The sequence below is a fragment of the Drosophila mojavensis genome, unplaced genomic scaffold (assembly GCF_018153725.1).
Source record: "Drosophila mojavensis isolate 15081-1352.22 unplaced genomic scaffold, ASM1815372v1 contig_74, whole genome shotgun sequence".
NCBI lineage: Eukaryota > Metazoa > Arthropoda > Insecta > Diptera > Drosophilidae > Drosophila > Drosophila mojavensis.
Genome location: NW_025318899.1, coordinates 8,468,604 through 8,484,567, shown reverse-complemented (window position 1 = coordinate 8,484,567; position 15,964 = coordinate 8,468,604). Strand labels below are relative to the sequence as shown.

At 46.3% G+C, this 15,964-nt stretch overlaps 1 protein-coding gene across 2 annotated transcripts; it reads left to right on the top strand.

The window, feature by feature from the left end:
- Positions 1 to 1,969: 1,969 nt before the first annotated feature.
- On the top strand, positions 1,970 to 10,789 carry LOC6581822 (paired box protein Pax-6). Of its 2 annotated transcripts, none has more exons than XM_015162070.3 (6): positions 1,970 to 2,658; positions 5,945 to 6,154; positions 7,995 to 8,135; positions 9,095 to 9,505; positions 9,568 to 9,752; positions 9,971 to 10,372. In XM_015162070.3, the coding sequence occupies exons 1-6, from the start codon at positions 2,358 to 2,360 to the stop codon at positions 10,271 to 10,273; spliced, it is 1,551 nt and encodes a 516-aa protein (XP_015017556.1). In that variant the 5' UTR covers positions 1,970 to 2,357; the 3' UTR covers positions 10,274 to 10,372. The 2 variants fall into 2 exon arrangements, with proteins under 2 accessions (XP_015017556.1, XP_002007544.1); XM_002007508.4 differs by having other exon boundaries at positions 1,971 to 2,658; positions 9,954 to 10,789.
- The last annotated feature ends 5,175 nt before the right edge of the window (positions 10,790 to 15,964 follow it).

Sequence of the window (15,964 nt, the reverse complement as noted above, 5' to 3'; positions counted from 1 at the left end):
ATTAAACATTTTTCAGTGAAACGCAACTTTTTGCTTAGTCTTCTATCTTTGGAAATAAATAAATATTAATGCTCGTAGTCGATTGTGCGCGTGCGTGTGTGTATACATACATATGTATATGTCTGTGATTTTTGTTGTATCTGCGGTGGCGTTTTGCCGGTTAAAGTTTGCCTTTTAATTTGAATTATTGTTGCTTTTGCGGTGGCAAATTACAGCCCATTAAAATTGATTATTTTTCATTATCTGACAGAGGGCTAATTAGCAATCAGTCGAGCTGGCAATCACGCCCCACCGAGGGCCTCCATGTTCAATATATAATAGATAGTTTTGACCAAAAATTGCCATGTTGTTGATTGCGGTGGTTGGCTTTATGGAAGTGCGGCCTGTGCGACACTTTTGCTGCAATGCGACGCCTTCAAAGTGGACAATTGGTTGCCAAAACAAACCAGAGCTTCCGCTGTATAGCTGTATACATACGTATCTATGTACATATGTGAGGCAAGAAAAGCGCCGTCTTCAAAACTGCACAGGCCTACACAGAGTCACGCACGATGAGCGGCGCTCCATTTGCCATAATCACAACGGCGAGAGCGAGAAACAAGAGCTACCGTAGTTCGTCCGACAGCCATTATTAAAAAAGAAAAAAATACTCGTACTCAACATACAATCTTACAGACTTACAGACATGCAGACATACAATCATACAACCATGGGCCGCAAGGGCACGGCAATCCAAAGAAAGCCAACCAGCGTCGTTGCTTCACTTACATATCTATATACAGACACACATATGTACATATGGATATGTGTGTACTGGAGAGTGGAGGACTTGTGGAATGGGCAACGGGAATAAGCTCGGGAATGGGCAAATAAATCAATTAGGCGCGTCGCGTCGTGTCGCTTCGGCCACTGTCTGTGTAAGTGCGTCTCGCTCACACCACCACCGGGCAGTAGGAGTAGGGTGGATGTGAGCGTAGAACGCAACACCATGATTTTTGCTCGCTCGCTCTACCCAGCAACGAAAGCTAAGTGCATCCCTCTCGCACTGATTGTGTGTGTTTTGCGGTGGGGTTGGTTCGAGCTTAATCGGTTACTGTTACTGGCTAGCCAGTCGCGAATTCTTGGCTTTTTTTGCCTGGACCTGCCATTGATGTCTGCCTTAATGCGTTTTTTGCTCACCCTGGCCCGGCCTTCATGCAGTTGGATGGCTCCTGCACAGCGGGCGCCCACGCTGAGCCATTGCAAAGCCAGTCCGCAGACAGCCAACGGACAGTCGGACGACGAGGTCCGCCCGCAGTGGCAGACAAGCAGCAACCATGAATGCCCTCATATATCATAATCAAAGTGTGCGATTAGCAGCAACGGCTGCCCGGGCTTCCGTTCGCTTCACAACTTCTCTACCAGCTCCCCCGTTATGTGTACGCCCAAGCAAACAGTTGACAGAAAGAGAAATAGAAAAACAAAAATGGAATACAAAAAACTTTTACCATGTCACACATACGCCCCATATTACAAAACAAAATCACTCATCAATTAAACTGGCCGAAAAGTTTTTGAGCTGCTCAGCAGCAGCTGCTCTGCCGCTAAACAAAGCTGCGCGCTGCTTAGGTAGTCAATTAATTATTGAACTTTTACTACTGTTTGAAAACCGAAACTCGCCGAAACGCTCAATTGTGCGCTCTCTCCCACACACACACACTGATTCACTCACTCACTCACTTACACACGTGCGAAAACGAGTAAAACAAGCAGAGCCCCAATGCTCGCTCGATGGCAGCCACAGCTACAAGCAAAGCAACAGCGACGCTGGAAGAAGAAGACGAGGCAACAACAGTCGAGAAAGAAGAAGAAGAAGAGCTTGAACTGTAACAGAGCAGACCCCGATCAGCTGCGGCAGAGAGACAGGCAGGCAGGCAGGCGAGCAAGCAAGCAAGCAAGCAGGCAGGCAGGCAGAGGCAGCAAGCGCGCCGAGTCAGTTTCTGTCTCAGTCTCAGTCGACTCAGTCGGCGTCAGCCAACAGCGTGAGTGAGTGCGCGTCGAACGGGAACGTAGCCCGTTCGCGTTCGTTTCAATTTTCTGTGCTCCTCTCGAGCGTGTTTGACTGTGTGTGCATGCATGTCTGTGTGAGTGTGTCGCAAGACGAGCTCAAAAGGCCGACGGTTAAGCAAGGCACATGTCAAAGTTGACTATATCCAAAATAAAAAAATATTAAATATTAATATTGCACATACTTAAACACGCGCTTAAAATTCAAGATAATCGTAAACTTATAATCGGTTGACTAAGGATTAAGAAAAGTAATCGATAACTAAAAGCGTTTACTGTGCTATTTTGCGTTAGTGTTGTGCAAGTGGGGCATGGCTACAACGGGGGCAACAGCAGCCCCCACAAGGACCTCCAGCAAAAGCACAACAGCGGCTCAAGCGCCAGCCGTCGATTATTCAACCGTCACACCCACTTGCACCGCCGCCACAGTAGTTATGCCCCCTGTGGGCATAGCGGCTGGCTTGCCCGTGGGCATGGCAGCTGTGCCCCATCTGCCGCTGCTGGGCGGCTGCTTGGAAAACACGGCCAACAAAGGCATTGCAACGGGCAGCGGTGCGCAGCCGACGGCAACATCAACTCCCAGTATAACGGCCGTTCTACCCACGCCCACAGGTGAGTCTAACAATTGGACTTGGCTTGAACCTTGCCCCGCAAAAGCTCGCCAAATCCTGCGCGGCTCAGCACCTTGCTGGTCTAAACAATTCCCTGAATTGTCAAGGATATACAGAAAACGAAATAAAAAGTCCAGGCGACAGTCCCGAATTAAAAATTCCTGACCGAGTCTGAGTCTGAGACTTGGCCATTGGAAAAGCGCAATGATTTGGAAATTTCACAACAGCAATAACAAAAACAAGAACAGCAGCAGCAACAACAACAACAGCAACAACAATAAGTTGACTGCCAACTGTTTTGGTCTTTCGCACATCAGTGGCAATTTGTTTTGCACAAGTATGGGTTGTCAAATAAAATTAGTTCATGTCGGCGGCCAAAGCGGCCATCGAGTGGCCACGTCGAGATGCGACTGCCACTGTCGGCGTCGACCAACTGCCAACTGCTGGATGGTTGCGGGTAGCGGTGGTGCAGTGGGCGGGGGGCGGGGGGAGCAGCGAATGTGGTTGCAGGCCAAAGCTTTGACTTGTCTCTAAAAGGTGTTGGAAGTTGCACAATAAATAAATAATTATAAAAAGAGCACAGAGACGGAAAACCAGCAAAGGCACACACTCAACACACTCACACTCATACACACACACACTCACTAGCTGCGACCGGCCTGGGCCTGGGCCTGGGCATGGGCATGGGCATGGGTACATGGCATACATTGATGTTTAAGCACTGGGCAGAAACCATACTTAAGGGTTTCGAATTACTTGATGCGTGTATTCGCATTATTCTTAGAAAGCCGACCGTATAAAAGGTGTGCACAATGATTTTCAAGTGTACATAGCCTCAGCTAAACCGATGCTCATGATGACGGCCCGCAGTTGAGTGCCATCCACTTGGTTATGATGTTTATGCCATTTATGTCACCCGACTTTGAGCTATGTGGCTGGCAAGCACTACGCTAAGCCACTTGACCGGAAATTAGCTGTAGCAACCCTTGAGGCTCTCTCAATGGTCATCAATCCGAGTGATGTATCGAAAGAGATACAAGATTTTGATACATATGTTCATCAAGCTGTAGCTGAGGCGAAAATGAGAAGGGGAAGTATCGAAAGACAAATTAGACTTGAACTGAAATACAGCAGTGCTTGATCTTAATATTATTAGGGATCTATTTAAGAAATTCGCAGGAAGGATCGTGTAGAATAAAAACCAATTTGAATCTTACTAAGGATCTACTTAAGAAACTTTTCAAGTCCTGATATATGTATAAATGATAAAAGACAAATGCATATATTATAGAATAATTCTGCCTCTGCTTAACAACACTTGGGAGATATTTTGTTCATTCTATGAGCTATTTACGTCTATAGGATATACAAATAATGAAGATAAAATAAGAATTACCCAAAGAGCGCAGGTGTTTTGAGTTTAAAAATAGCAAGTTAATATTAGTATGCCAAATCGAGCGATTAATGACAATTACAATTTAGATCAACAAAGATATAAGCTGAAAAATTATATTTTAAAAATAAACGCAACGAGAGTACATAAATTTAAAACGGACTTTACAATGCTTCAGAAGAAAATATATTACTTCGACAATTCAAATTTAAACTTGATTTATAGAAATTTGGAGATGTTCAATAACGCCTCGTGCGAGTAATTTACACGCTTATAAATTCTATTGGTTATTAAGCTTTAATTAATCCAGCTGGCTGGCAAATCTCATTGCAAGTCGATGAGCTCGCTAGCCGAGCTAAACGTGTGAAGATCACAATATTACGCATTAAAAACCAGAAGCCCCAACGAGTAATGTGCTGCGCGCGACAAACAAGATCAGCGAGCAGCAACTGTAGAGATAGAGAGAGACAGACAGACGGAGGGAGCGTAAGAGAGGGCAAGGCGAGGATCTGGTGGTGGGGCAAAGCGCTTAGTGAGGGCTACACAAAAAGCGGGCAAGTTTAATTTATATGCAGTGCTGGCACAGCCGCTGCGGCAAAAACTTTACCGGTAGCAATAAATCAAACTATCAATTGAATTCCGAGGCGATCATCACTTGTGCTCTCCCTCTTTCTCTCCATCTCTCTCTCTGTCTCTCTCTCTATCGCACTTTCTCACTCTCTATCTGTCATTCCTTTTCTCTCGCTCTGTTGCGGCGTCGCTTCTTGTTACAAGCTGCGCCAAGTCGTGCGATTTTAAGCCGATTTTGCAATTGACTGAGGTGCGTCGAGGCAGCCGTAGCTGTCGCATTGCTCGCTAAGATCGGTAGTAAATCATTTGCTGCAGCCAAGTTGCAACTTGTGAGCTGCAAGTTGCAAGCCAGTGCCTTAGCCAGTGCGAGTGCCACAGCCACTGTTGACATCCGTGGCATAAGCGCAGGCAGCGTGTACTTGGTGCCTGGTGATTGGGCTGGTCGTCAATTGTTTGGAGCGCAGCATAAATCAGGCATAGCCTGCAACATGTGGCCGTGCAACAAATTACCGACTTGCCCCCGAGCAGATCAGCAACACGGCTTTAATTAGCACAGCTAGCGGCCTAGTCGAGGGTCACAGTCTCCGAGTCTCTGACTCTGTTGGGCATACCAACGCATCTGCAACTGGCTAAATGCCATTGCCACACACGCAGTGGTGCAGTGGTGCAGCGGTGCTGGCATGCCAAAAATAATATATATAAAAAAAGCAGAGGATAAAAACAGAGGTGTTAAAATGTGTGCAGTTCTCGCGATCAGATAAAATGTCAAAATGAACATAAAAGCTTCTACATCTGAGGAATTGCTAATCGGTACAGCTACCCGAAGAAGCAGGCCATGCTCGAACCCAACAAATTGCCAGCGGAGACATCAGGAATTTCATAAATTCCAGCTCAAATTAGCTGTTGGCAGTCGGCAGTCGGTAGTAGTCCACTGCAATCGTTGGCCGTGCCAAACTGATTCATGGACGGGACGGTAATGGACCACACCACGTCCACTTGACACGCCATTATGACCATAAACGTTGACACTTCCGCCAGCAAAACGGCAAAGCTTGTCTGTGCGCTGTGTCTTCGCCTCAGTCTTTGACGTGTTCGATCAAAAACAGACCGAAATTTGTCCAATCATTGTTACTGCCAGTCAGTCCCTTCCTTCCCCCGCCCAGTCCGGTCCACTTGAGCACTACAAATTTCTTGGTGTTTGGCTGCCATGCGCGGAATTCTGGCAGCAGCTTCGTTTAAATTCCAATTGACATTTAATGATTTTGATCACACCTCTCACTCACTCACATTCTCTGACTCTCTTTCTCACTCTCTTCTCTTGCAGCTCTGACGCACAACCACTGCTCGTCTACAGCGGTGCCAGCGGCTCCCACGTTGGGCCTCTTCGGCAACGCGGGCAGCTCACCTCCGGGCACAAATCTCAGCGCTTTGGCCTCCCAGCATCGGCTACTGGAACTATCGAGGTTCGGCCTGAGGGGCTACGATTTGGCACAACATATGCTGTCGCAACAGGGCGCTGTATCCAAGCTGCTGGGTGAGTATGTGGGGGTGTCGACAGGTGGGTAGGTGGGTGGGTGGTTAGTTAGGTTAGGTGTAAGGGCCTGACCAATGCAATCAGCGACATCAGCGTCAACATTGAGCGGAACCACAAAACACGCGCTCCAAATCCAATTGCCATGTGTCCCGCTGAATTAGGGGCTCAAGCGTCTGTAATCGATTTGGTCAACTACTGTAACTCCCGGCGAGACAAGTTGGCCGGCCACGTATACACGACAAATCGATTGCACCTTACCATGCCCAATGCCTCGACACCTGGCCAATAGCCAATGCTCAGCAGCGAGCTGTCGCACACCTGTTGCCAATTACACACACAGCTCTTTGCGCTCCAAATTGCAATTCTGCGCGCCTGGCGTCAGCTAGACCGAAATTCCAAGGGGGCACTCGACCGAGGGAGGTTAGCTGTAACTTTGGATAGATTAAGTCTCTGTGACAAAGGCCAGGTGTTGCTAGCCAGAACGCCGCTGCGGCCAACTGCAATACCCTATTCCAGTTAGCCAAATCGAAGCGTCAATTTGTTCAGCTCAAGCAAATTTCCTTTGTTAACACGATCATCCCACTTGACTAGGCTAATTACCATAAATCTTTGGAGAATATACTGACTATGCCTCTGCCTTGATCTCCATACGAGCTAATGAATGCGCTGCTCAATTCGCTCACCGCAGCCATTCATTGAGTTGTCTTTGAATCACACTCACAAATTATCTGATCTGTGTGCAGTCGCCGGGGCAATAATTCATTCACAGTTGTTAAATAGACAAAGGGCGGTGTCAGGGGTTTTGTCGCTAGTTAATTTAAACTGTGTAAATGTGTAAATAATTTCCGTTTTACTAGTTGTTTTTTTTTTTTTTTTTGCAAACCTAAATTTACATACATAAGCGCAACTGCATAGAGTATGAGTACCTTTTGCCACTCGGACAATGTGTACTCAATCAATGTACGGTATACATACTATTGTTAACTACACTGAGAGAAATGAAACGCAAATGTATGGCAATGAGAATGTGTGCTCATTGAGTCAATTGAAATTATAGAATTTACAATCATGAAGTATGCATATCGTATTGCTTGTATATATATTTATGTGGACTATGTAGGTATGATGACTATTATTTTAGTGATATATACATTTTCGGCAGGTCGCCTTAATGCATGCAGCCCTGAAAATTAATATTCTCCAGCCATCCCTTCTCTCATCTGTCTTATAATTTAATATCACTGTTTTTGTCTGATTCCCTTTCTCTCCTCTCTCTCTCTCTCTCTCTCTCTCTCTCTCTGTCTGTCTCTCTGCCGCCGTCTCTATCTGCTCCTGTCTGCTTCTCATTTATCAGACTATATATTATATCATAATAGGTGTTTTCTCTAGGTGTGACCCCTTTTTTCCTAACGCCTAATTCACAAGATAAACAGCGTGCGCCTGTCACTCGCTTCCGACAAATTATCAACGAGAAGCTGCTCGGATGCTGATGCTGCCATTGTTGTTGTTGTTGCTGTGCGAGTTGTACAATTGTGTCGTAGCCAAATATTCAAATTAGCGCGCCATTGAATGGGGGAACGCGCCTTCAATTGTCTAGTTAGTTCGTCGTCAGTCGGCGGCAGTTGGCAGCAGGTAGTTCGCATTGTGTTGGCAGCCGGCGGGCATTTTGACCGATTCGAACGCCCACACGAGCCCCCAGCTTGATAATGTGAAAATTATGCCAGTAGCCCCAAGGCAGAGCTCAACATGTGATAGTATAATTTAGCATAAAAAAAAAAAAATAAAAAAGGTTTACAGGTTTAGTTAATATTCTTGTTCTTCCTCTTCTTATACATTGCAGGCACATTGCGTCCGCCTGGACTGATTGGTGGCTCGAAGCCAAAGGTGGCCACGCCGACAGTTGTCTCCAAGATCGAGCAGTACAAACGCGAGAACCCAACGATATTCGCGTGGGAAATACGCGAGAGACTGATTAGCGAAGGTGAGTACCCAAAGGCGGGGAACAATGCATGGGCAATGCCAGCACACAGATGGGCAATTGGCCAGGTAGCCGTGATCAGGTAACAGTCCACACACAGAGTCAGTTGAGCTAATTAAAATGAACTGATGGCAGCCCCCCCAAAAGCGAAATTGCAGCAGGCATTGACAAGCTGCAACATCAATGAATGACTGGTCCGAGTGCGTCTGGGCGGGCATAGGGTTACGCGCAGCTTCAGCTTCTGCTCCAGCTCCACGCTGAACTCAGTGCCATCTAGAGCTCCTTGAGCAGCTGACAGCATCAGCTTGATGTGTTTATGGTGCGGCTGTCAGTACTCGAGCTCGTAATGCGAATTAGCCAACAAAAGAGCTGCGTTCCTTGAGAGTTTTGTGGTTGCAGCCTCATTTAATGTTGTAAGCGAACGCGATTTGAGTGTGTGAGTGTGTGTGTGTGCTGGGTCTCTGTGGGAGAGGGAGATTTATCGATTGGCTAATTTATGAACATCCGCTCCTGGCCAGAGTCAATTGATATGTAAATGTGCTCACATTTGTGTCACTCAACGTTGAATACACCGCAGCTACCCGCTGCACCAGTTCGACTCGACTCTCGGCTCTTGGCGCTCGGTGATCGGTGCTCCGTCTGTCAATCGCTCGCTCTCTGTGCGATGAATCGTCCGATTGCCATCGCTCACATGAGACGTTCGAACACACACAAAGACCACTCTGGCCGCGACTGACTACTGACTACTGACTGCTGGCTACTGGCTACTCGAAATGTAGATCGCAATCGCAGCTCGCAACTGGTCTGCTCATTACAGTCAATCTAATTTGCGTCAGCCGGTATTTGGGTTCATGAGCAGGTCACGACGCACTGCAGCGCTGCATCCGGCGTCAAGCAACTCTGTATAATAGTTCCCCTTCTCTCTATCGCGCTCTCTCTCTCTCTTTCTCTCTGCTGCTCAGGTGTTTGCACGAATGCCACTGCGCCCTCGGTGAGCAGCATCAATCGCATCCTGCGCAATCGGGCCGCCGAGCGCGCCGCCGCGGAGTTCGCTCGAGCTGCTAGCTATGGCTATGCACTGCATCCCACGCATCCGCACTCGCATCCGTACACGAGCTTTCCCACCTGGCCGGCCACGTTGCCGGGCCATCATCCGCTGTGGGGCGCGGTGCCGTTGGCCGCCAGCGGCGCCTTGCCCGGCAGCAACAGCTACAACAGCGACGGCAGCTCCAATCCGAATACCAACAACAACAGCATCAGCGCAGGAGGCGGCAGCAGCGCGGGCAGTGGACGCTTGTCGTTGCCAGCGCTGTCGCCGGAGTCGGGCAGCCGGGACAGTCGCTCACCCGACGTGGATGCCAATCGCTTGATCGGTGAGTCCAGAATTCCTTCTCAATCTGGATGATCTCTAGAGTGATCATCTCTGCCTTTGCAGACATTGAGGGCGAGGACAGCGACTCGGAGGACAGTGACCAGCCGAAGTTCCGGCGCAATCGCACAACGTTCAGCGCCGAGCAGCTGGACGAGCTGGAGAAGGAGTTCGAGAAGTCGCACTACCCCTGCGTGGGCACACGCGAGAAGCTGGCGGCACGCACGGGACTGAGTGAGGCGCGGGTGCAGGTGAGTTCCGTCTTGCACGAATGCCGTGTACAATGGACTGTGCCCGATTATTCTATTGTTTTGTTGCCCTACTAACCACACACACACACACACGCACACACATACACACACACACACATCGACATTGACATGAACACACAGACGCGTTCGCTCCTTTTTTTATCAACTAACAAATTGTCTCTCCGTTGATTGATCAATTAGGTTTGGTTTTCCAACAGACGAGCGAAATGGCGGCGTCATCAGCGGGTCAATTTGCTGAAACAGCGCGGCTCAACGTCGACATCGCCCACACCAGCTCCAACGCAGCAGGAGCCCAGCCTACAATATGCTACCCGTTCCAGTGCTTACCAAACCGAGGGCAACAACAGCAGCAGCACCACCCACAGCGTGCCAGTCATCACCACCACCACCACCACCCACACCAGCAGAAGCCCTACGGGCCACGGCCCCGACCCACTGACAGCAACAGCGCCGCCGCCTGCCTCAATCACAGCATCAGTTCCATTATTAATGGGCGGTGAGCATAGCGCCTTTCGAGCGGCCCTGCCCTCTGGCTCGGCATCGGCATCGGCCTCCGCCTCCGCCTCGGCGTCGGCAGCTGCATTTGCGCTCAACTTTGCCCGCCAGTACATCTGGCGGCAAATGGGAGGAGTACCGCCCAAGGAGCCGCAATCGGAACTGGACGAGGAAATCAATGTGGATGCAGAGACGGAAGCGGAATCGGAGGCTAATTAAAGAGTGCAATCAACATGCTGTTATTCCAGAACTAGATACATACATACATACCTGCATATATGTAAATTTATATGCATATGTAAATGCCTATATGTAATCCCAATCTATGAATCATGCATGTCTATGAATTTGGATTTGGATTTGAATTTGTCAGTTTCCTATCGCTTTAAGACGACAATTTAGTGCAATTTTTAACTTAATTTATTCAATTTTGCATTCCAAAACACGTGCTGAGTACAAATAAAGACGGAATCGATATATACGATATATCGTTATATCTCGTATATGTATAAGACAATATATAAGAGTTGATCGTATAATTGGTCGGGGTGTCTATGGGTGAGAGAGGCCGATAGAGAGGGAGAGGGGGAGAAAGAGAGGAGAATATATATATGGAAATATGGAGAATTGTATGAATCTAACTGTTTAAATAGACACAGACAGAGTGAGAGAATGAGAGGGAGACGGAGAGACTGAGAGATAGATGTAATCTAGCAGAGAGAGGCATAGAAAAAGGGAGAGTGAGAGAGAGGTCACCTAACAGAGAGCGAGAGAGCGCGACAGATTAAAATATTGAGAGAACGAAGGAGTGAAGGAGATCGAGAGAGTAAAAAAGAGATCGACAGATGACTCAGGCTCAAATCAATTGATCTATTAATAAATCCATATACCTCGTATATGTATAACATTTTAGTTCTACATGTATGCACATACATCGAATTTGTGAAATTCTCACGGGTTTCGTATAATTGGTCGGGAATTCAGCAGTTGACACCCATTGACGTGCGAGAGAGAGAGAGAGTGAGAGAGGGAAAGAGCAAAGAGGAGAGGTGAGGAACGACTGAGCGTGCGAGTGAGGGAGCTCGACGCGCATTCAAAAATAACTCAAGTGGACAAATCTGACAATTTTGTGGCTACCAAGACGGAGTCAACAGCAACAGCTTCAGCTTCAGCTTCAGCCAACTGCTACGGCTACGGCTACAAATATAAATACAAATACAGAGGCTCTGAGTCGGAGGCTCAAGTGGCTGCGAATGTGTTTGGTGTTTGGTGCTTGGTGTTTGGGCCAGGGTCTGGGTCTGGGCTCGCGGACCCGGCTCTGGGCCTGGATGATTAATGTGGCTTTAATTACATGCGCTGAGAAGTCGTCGACGTCACCGGCCTCGTTGTCGCCGTCAATGTGTATGCTCGGATGGATCACTATAATTATATAGATGGCCGAATTAAATTTTAATTTAACGCCTGTCAAATCAGAAAACCACTTGTATAATCGTTCGCTTAAGCGAGCCACAGCTCCGAGCTTCGCTTCTGGCTCCAAAAAAAAAAAAAAAAACAAGACATGCCCGACTCCCTAACAGTTATTCATTTCACTTCATTCCATTTACTGTCCGACCGCGTTCCTATTGAAAGAAAGAATCAATTGAAGCCACAGCGCCAGCTGCTATTATTGATTGTAATGAGCCACCGAAGGCGTCAACTTCACCAGCTCGACGCGAATCCAGTCAGCGCCGAAGAAAGAAACGAAATTGAAATAAGAAACAAAAATGAAAGAGACCTCTTGCACCATCCAGAGACTGAAAACAATTAAATCCATGAAATTTACATACCTGCGGCTTTTGATGAGTCGCTGAAAAGCATTGTGCGCTGCCCAGATTCATGAATCTATATGAATATAAATATATGTATGTATCTATGTATATATTGTGTATGGAGCACACTGAACTATAAAGCGTGCGACTACAGTGGCTATCCGATGTGGCCTACTTGGCTGGCTGGTGCTATATACATATATAAGACTATAGAGGAAAAACAGTTTAATCAATTGTCTATATTATTTTTACTACGCAACTATTTTTGTGGTAGTTGCACGATGTAGTCCGGTCTAGTCTTAACTGAAACGTAGAATTTTGCATTTCGAATTTTCATTAAAGTCTATAAAGGTCTAACTATTTAGTTATGTTTGTTATCTCGCAGTATTCTTAATTCTAAGAAGTTAAATAGGATTATCCCTTTTAGATTTGAAAATATGCATGGACCTAAGATTCCTTAGATGTTGTCTTCCAAGACTCTCAACAAGTTCGGTCAGATCTTTCCCAGCAAGAGAACTAGAATCCTTCAGCTATCCATACATCTATCCTAAAAATTTTTTAAACTGTTACTATTGAGTATAACTAAAGACAAGGCATCGGCTATTTTAGATCAACAAAGTCCATTGAAGTTGTTATGAACTTAACATAACATAAAAATACGTCCCCAATGATCATCTCCAGAAACCCGGAACAGATTTTGATGTGACATATTTATAAATGTCTGCAGATATACATATACATATATACGCAGATATAAATGATATGGAAAGTACAAGAACTGGGCTATTCGCGCAGTGGAATGTCTCTGACTGCATCCTTGCCATAGCTGTGGCTCTTAATTGCCAAAGGCGTTAGTATTAAGTGGTTTTCGTGCTTATTATAAATATCTCTTAATTTTTGCGATCCTCACATGTGCATGTGTGTTAGCATATGTGTGTGTGTGTGTGTGTATGGCAAAATCTTGAAATGGCAATCACCGACTGCCTTAGCCTTACTCCAGAGCTAACCAGACAAGTGGAGGACGTCGTCGCTCCTGTCGTCGGCTTTGTTGTCATTATGTTGTGTTATTTGGCACGATTTGTTGAACTAAGGAGCTGACGCTGAATCGTCGTCGTCGTTGTCGTTGTATTCGTTGTTGTTGTTGTTGTCTGCTTTGCACAGACCTGTGGCCGAGGTTGGGGCTGTGCGCGGTTGCATGATGCTGCCGATCGATTGAAAATCGATCAGCAAACGATCGGCAAAGGCGGCAATGGAAATGGAAATGGGAACTGGTCAACCGGCAGCAGTAGCTGCTGTCTCCGACCCCAACAGCAACTCCAACTCTAACTCCAATTCCAACTCCAATTCGAATTCCCATTCCAACGGTGAGTGTGACTCTGCTGTAAGTGTAAATATCATCCTTGAGTCTTGCTCTTGCGGCAGCTTCAAATGCCCCCAACTCTTGTATGGTGCATGGCGTATGGGAGCGGGAGCCAAACTGGCGTCGCCTCAGTGGATATAATTGTCGCATGCAACATCGCGGCTATCGCACACATTTATACTTTAGCACGATGCGAAAGAACACGGAATTGGCCAGGTAGGACAGGTAGACATGAAAGGTAACGCATTGCGCTGCCTGACTTGGCTTCGCCTTGCTGTCGCTGAGAGTGAGAGAGAATAAGTAATTCACTTAACGCTTTAATATCGCTGATAAATACCACAAGGATTCGCCAACACATTGCCCACTTAATTGGTGCAATTTTCAACGATTTTATTTTATTTGCATGTGTTTTATTTAAGGGCAAGACAGAGGGGAGCGGAGGGGGAGACATCTGTGTGCCTGAGCAGACTTTATGGCAGCGGCGTGCGAACTGAGTTGAAACTCATTTACATACCTTTTCGTTTGCCTCTCTCTCTCTCTCTCTTTCGCTCTCTCTGCCTTCCCTCTCCCTCACTCGCTCTATTTATATAGATCGCGTTCGCATGGCACATTGGAGACAGCTGCTGATTAGTGAATGCTGCGCTGCAAATGAAGTATGAGTCGCACAATTGGACCGGATGCAGGGAATGGAAGATGGGACGCACATGCTTAGCCAAGCTCCAGGTCCACATTGACCATTTGGCATCGACGTCTATGCGAATTTAATGCAATGGCTAAGCCTATAATTTGATCATATCCACACTATAACTCAGAGCCTGGCCAAAGCTGGTGCAAAATGCCCAGTGGCAACGACCACGAGGCGTGCCCCACACCAGGTCCCGGCCGGGCAGTGACAGAGCCGCGTATAATGGATGCGCAGCAATGCCATTTCTGGCAGATCGGGCTGCAAGCAACGGCTTCTGATAAGACCACCAGCAACCACGGGCCACCGAGACTCTGGCTCCGCAGTAGTTGTTGAAAGCGTCGGATGACCAGTGGTGTGGAGCCGAGGGCCCAACTTGCGCTCACTTAGCGGGCATGCGTCATAACTTAGGCTGCGGTCAGTGGTCGATCGGATTACCCGGCAGGCATTTCAATTCAACACATCCTTTGCTCGCCTGCCCAATTATACTACAGAGCCACTGCCACGCCCACAACAGCGCCCATGGTTTGCGCAAGGGGGCGTGCGAGATGGTGACGCAAATTATAGCAATGCGCTGACTTAAATAAATGCGCAGGTTTTAAAATTGAAAAGGAATTAACGGTGGGCAGTGCATCCATCGATTGCCTGGGCGCGGCTCCACTGACTTTCCAGATTCCCATCTTACTGGCTGAATGGCAAAAATATTGTGCATAATTATATGCTAATGCTCCAATTGAATTATGGCTGTCTGCATGCAGCTATTGTGCTCCCTCCCCCTCTCTCTATATCACTCTCCCTTACTTAGCTCTAAGCATCTGTAGCTAATTCCATTGGAAATTACTGCTGCCGGCGCCATAGCTGGCGGCCTTCCAGGAAATGTGACCACACACGCTCCGTTTATATTCGAATCACTCATGTAATTGCATTATTTAACTAAAATTAAGAATAAATTGCAATCGATTGCCATTGCGCGGTTTTAATACCTTCCTAAATACTTCAGCGAATGGCAAAAATATTACGCATTCATATTCACATTGATTTACTGCTCTGTTAATTCCCTTTCTCCTTTGTTTCTCTCTCATTCATTCCAACTGTAAACATCTGTGTCTAATAGCGAAGGAAATTGCTGCTCCCGGCGCCATAGCTGCTGGTTGGATTTCCAACAACGGGACCACACACGGCTCATTTGTTATTGGAATCGCTCATGTAATTCCAGTGTTTTTTGTTTACCGACAGTGGGATTGATTATTGTTAGGAGTGTGATAAATCTCTGTTTTTATTAACTTTCGGCATGACAAGGCGGAATGTGTGCGTTGAGTCGGAAGAAGATGAATGAAATTAATATGAAAATCAGATCAGCATGATTAGTTATAATTTGTAAAGTAACACAACCTTTACATATACCAAAATTGAACAATAATTAATTAAATTTGTTCGAGTACTGAGCGAAAAGGTATGCAAAGGAAAATTCAGTTTACAATTGATTTCAAATGCGGGCTTAATACTTAAACATATAGGGAAGTGTTGGTATATGTATGTATTTGTCATTGTCGTTATTTTGGAGAATTGGAAATAATAATTCATATTAAAATAGGTTGGTTACGTACATATACGTTATTTACGTATACACATATTAACATTTGTATTTACATATGTATGGATGTACATACTTTACATATAGTATTTTTTATATTTAATGTTATCGTGAAGACAACATTCATGTCAGCTGGAAGCAAAATGAATCGCAGTGGAAACACGTTAAGTTTTCAGTGTTACCACAAGTATTTTATGTTTTCTTGCTTGATATTAGTTTTGGTATTTTTTATTATATTTTCATTTGGCAAAT

What these genes read in the sequence shown, in the direction of transcription:
- LOC6581822 (XM_002007508.4), top strand. Translation starts at nt 2,358, where the DNA reads ATGGCTACAACGGGGGCAACAGCAGCCCCCACAAGGACCTCCAGCAAA. An exon ending in CGAGAGACTGATTAGCGAAG is followed by an intron (nt 8,136 to 9,094) that starts GTGAGTACCCAA and finishes TCTGCTGCTCAG; the next exon opens with GTGTTTGCACGAATGCCACT. An exon ending in TGAGTGAGGCGCGGGTGCAG is followed by an intron (nt 9,753 to 9,953) that starts GTGAGTTCCGTC and finishes TTGATCAATTAG; the next exon opens with GTTTGGTTTTCCAACAGACG.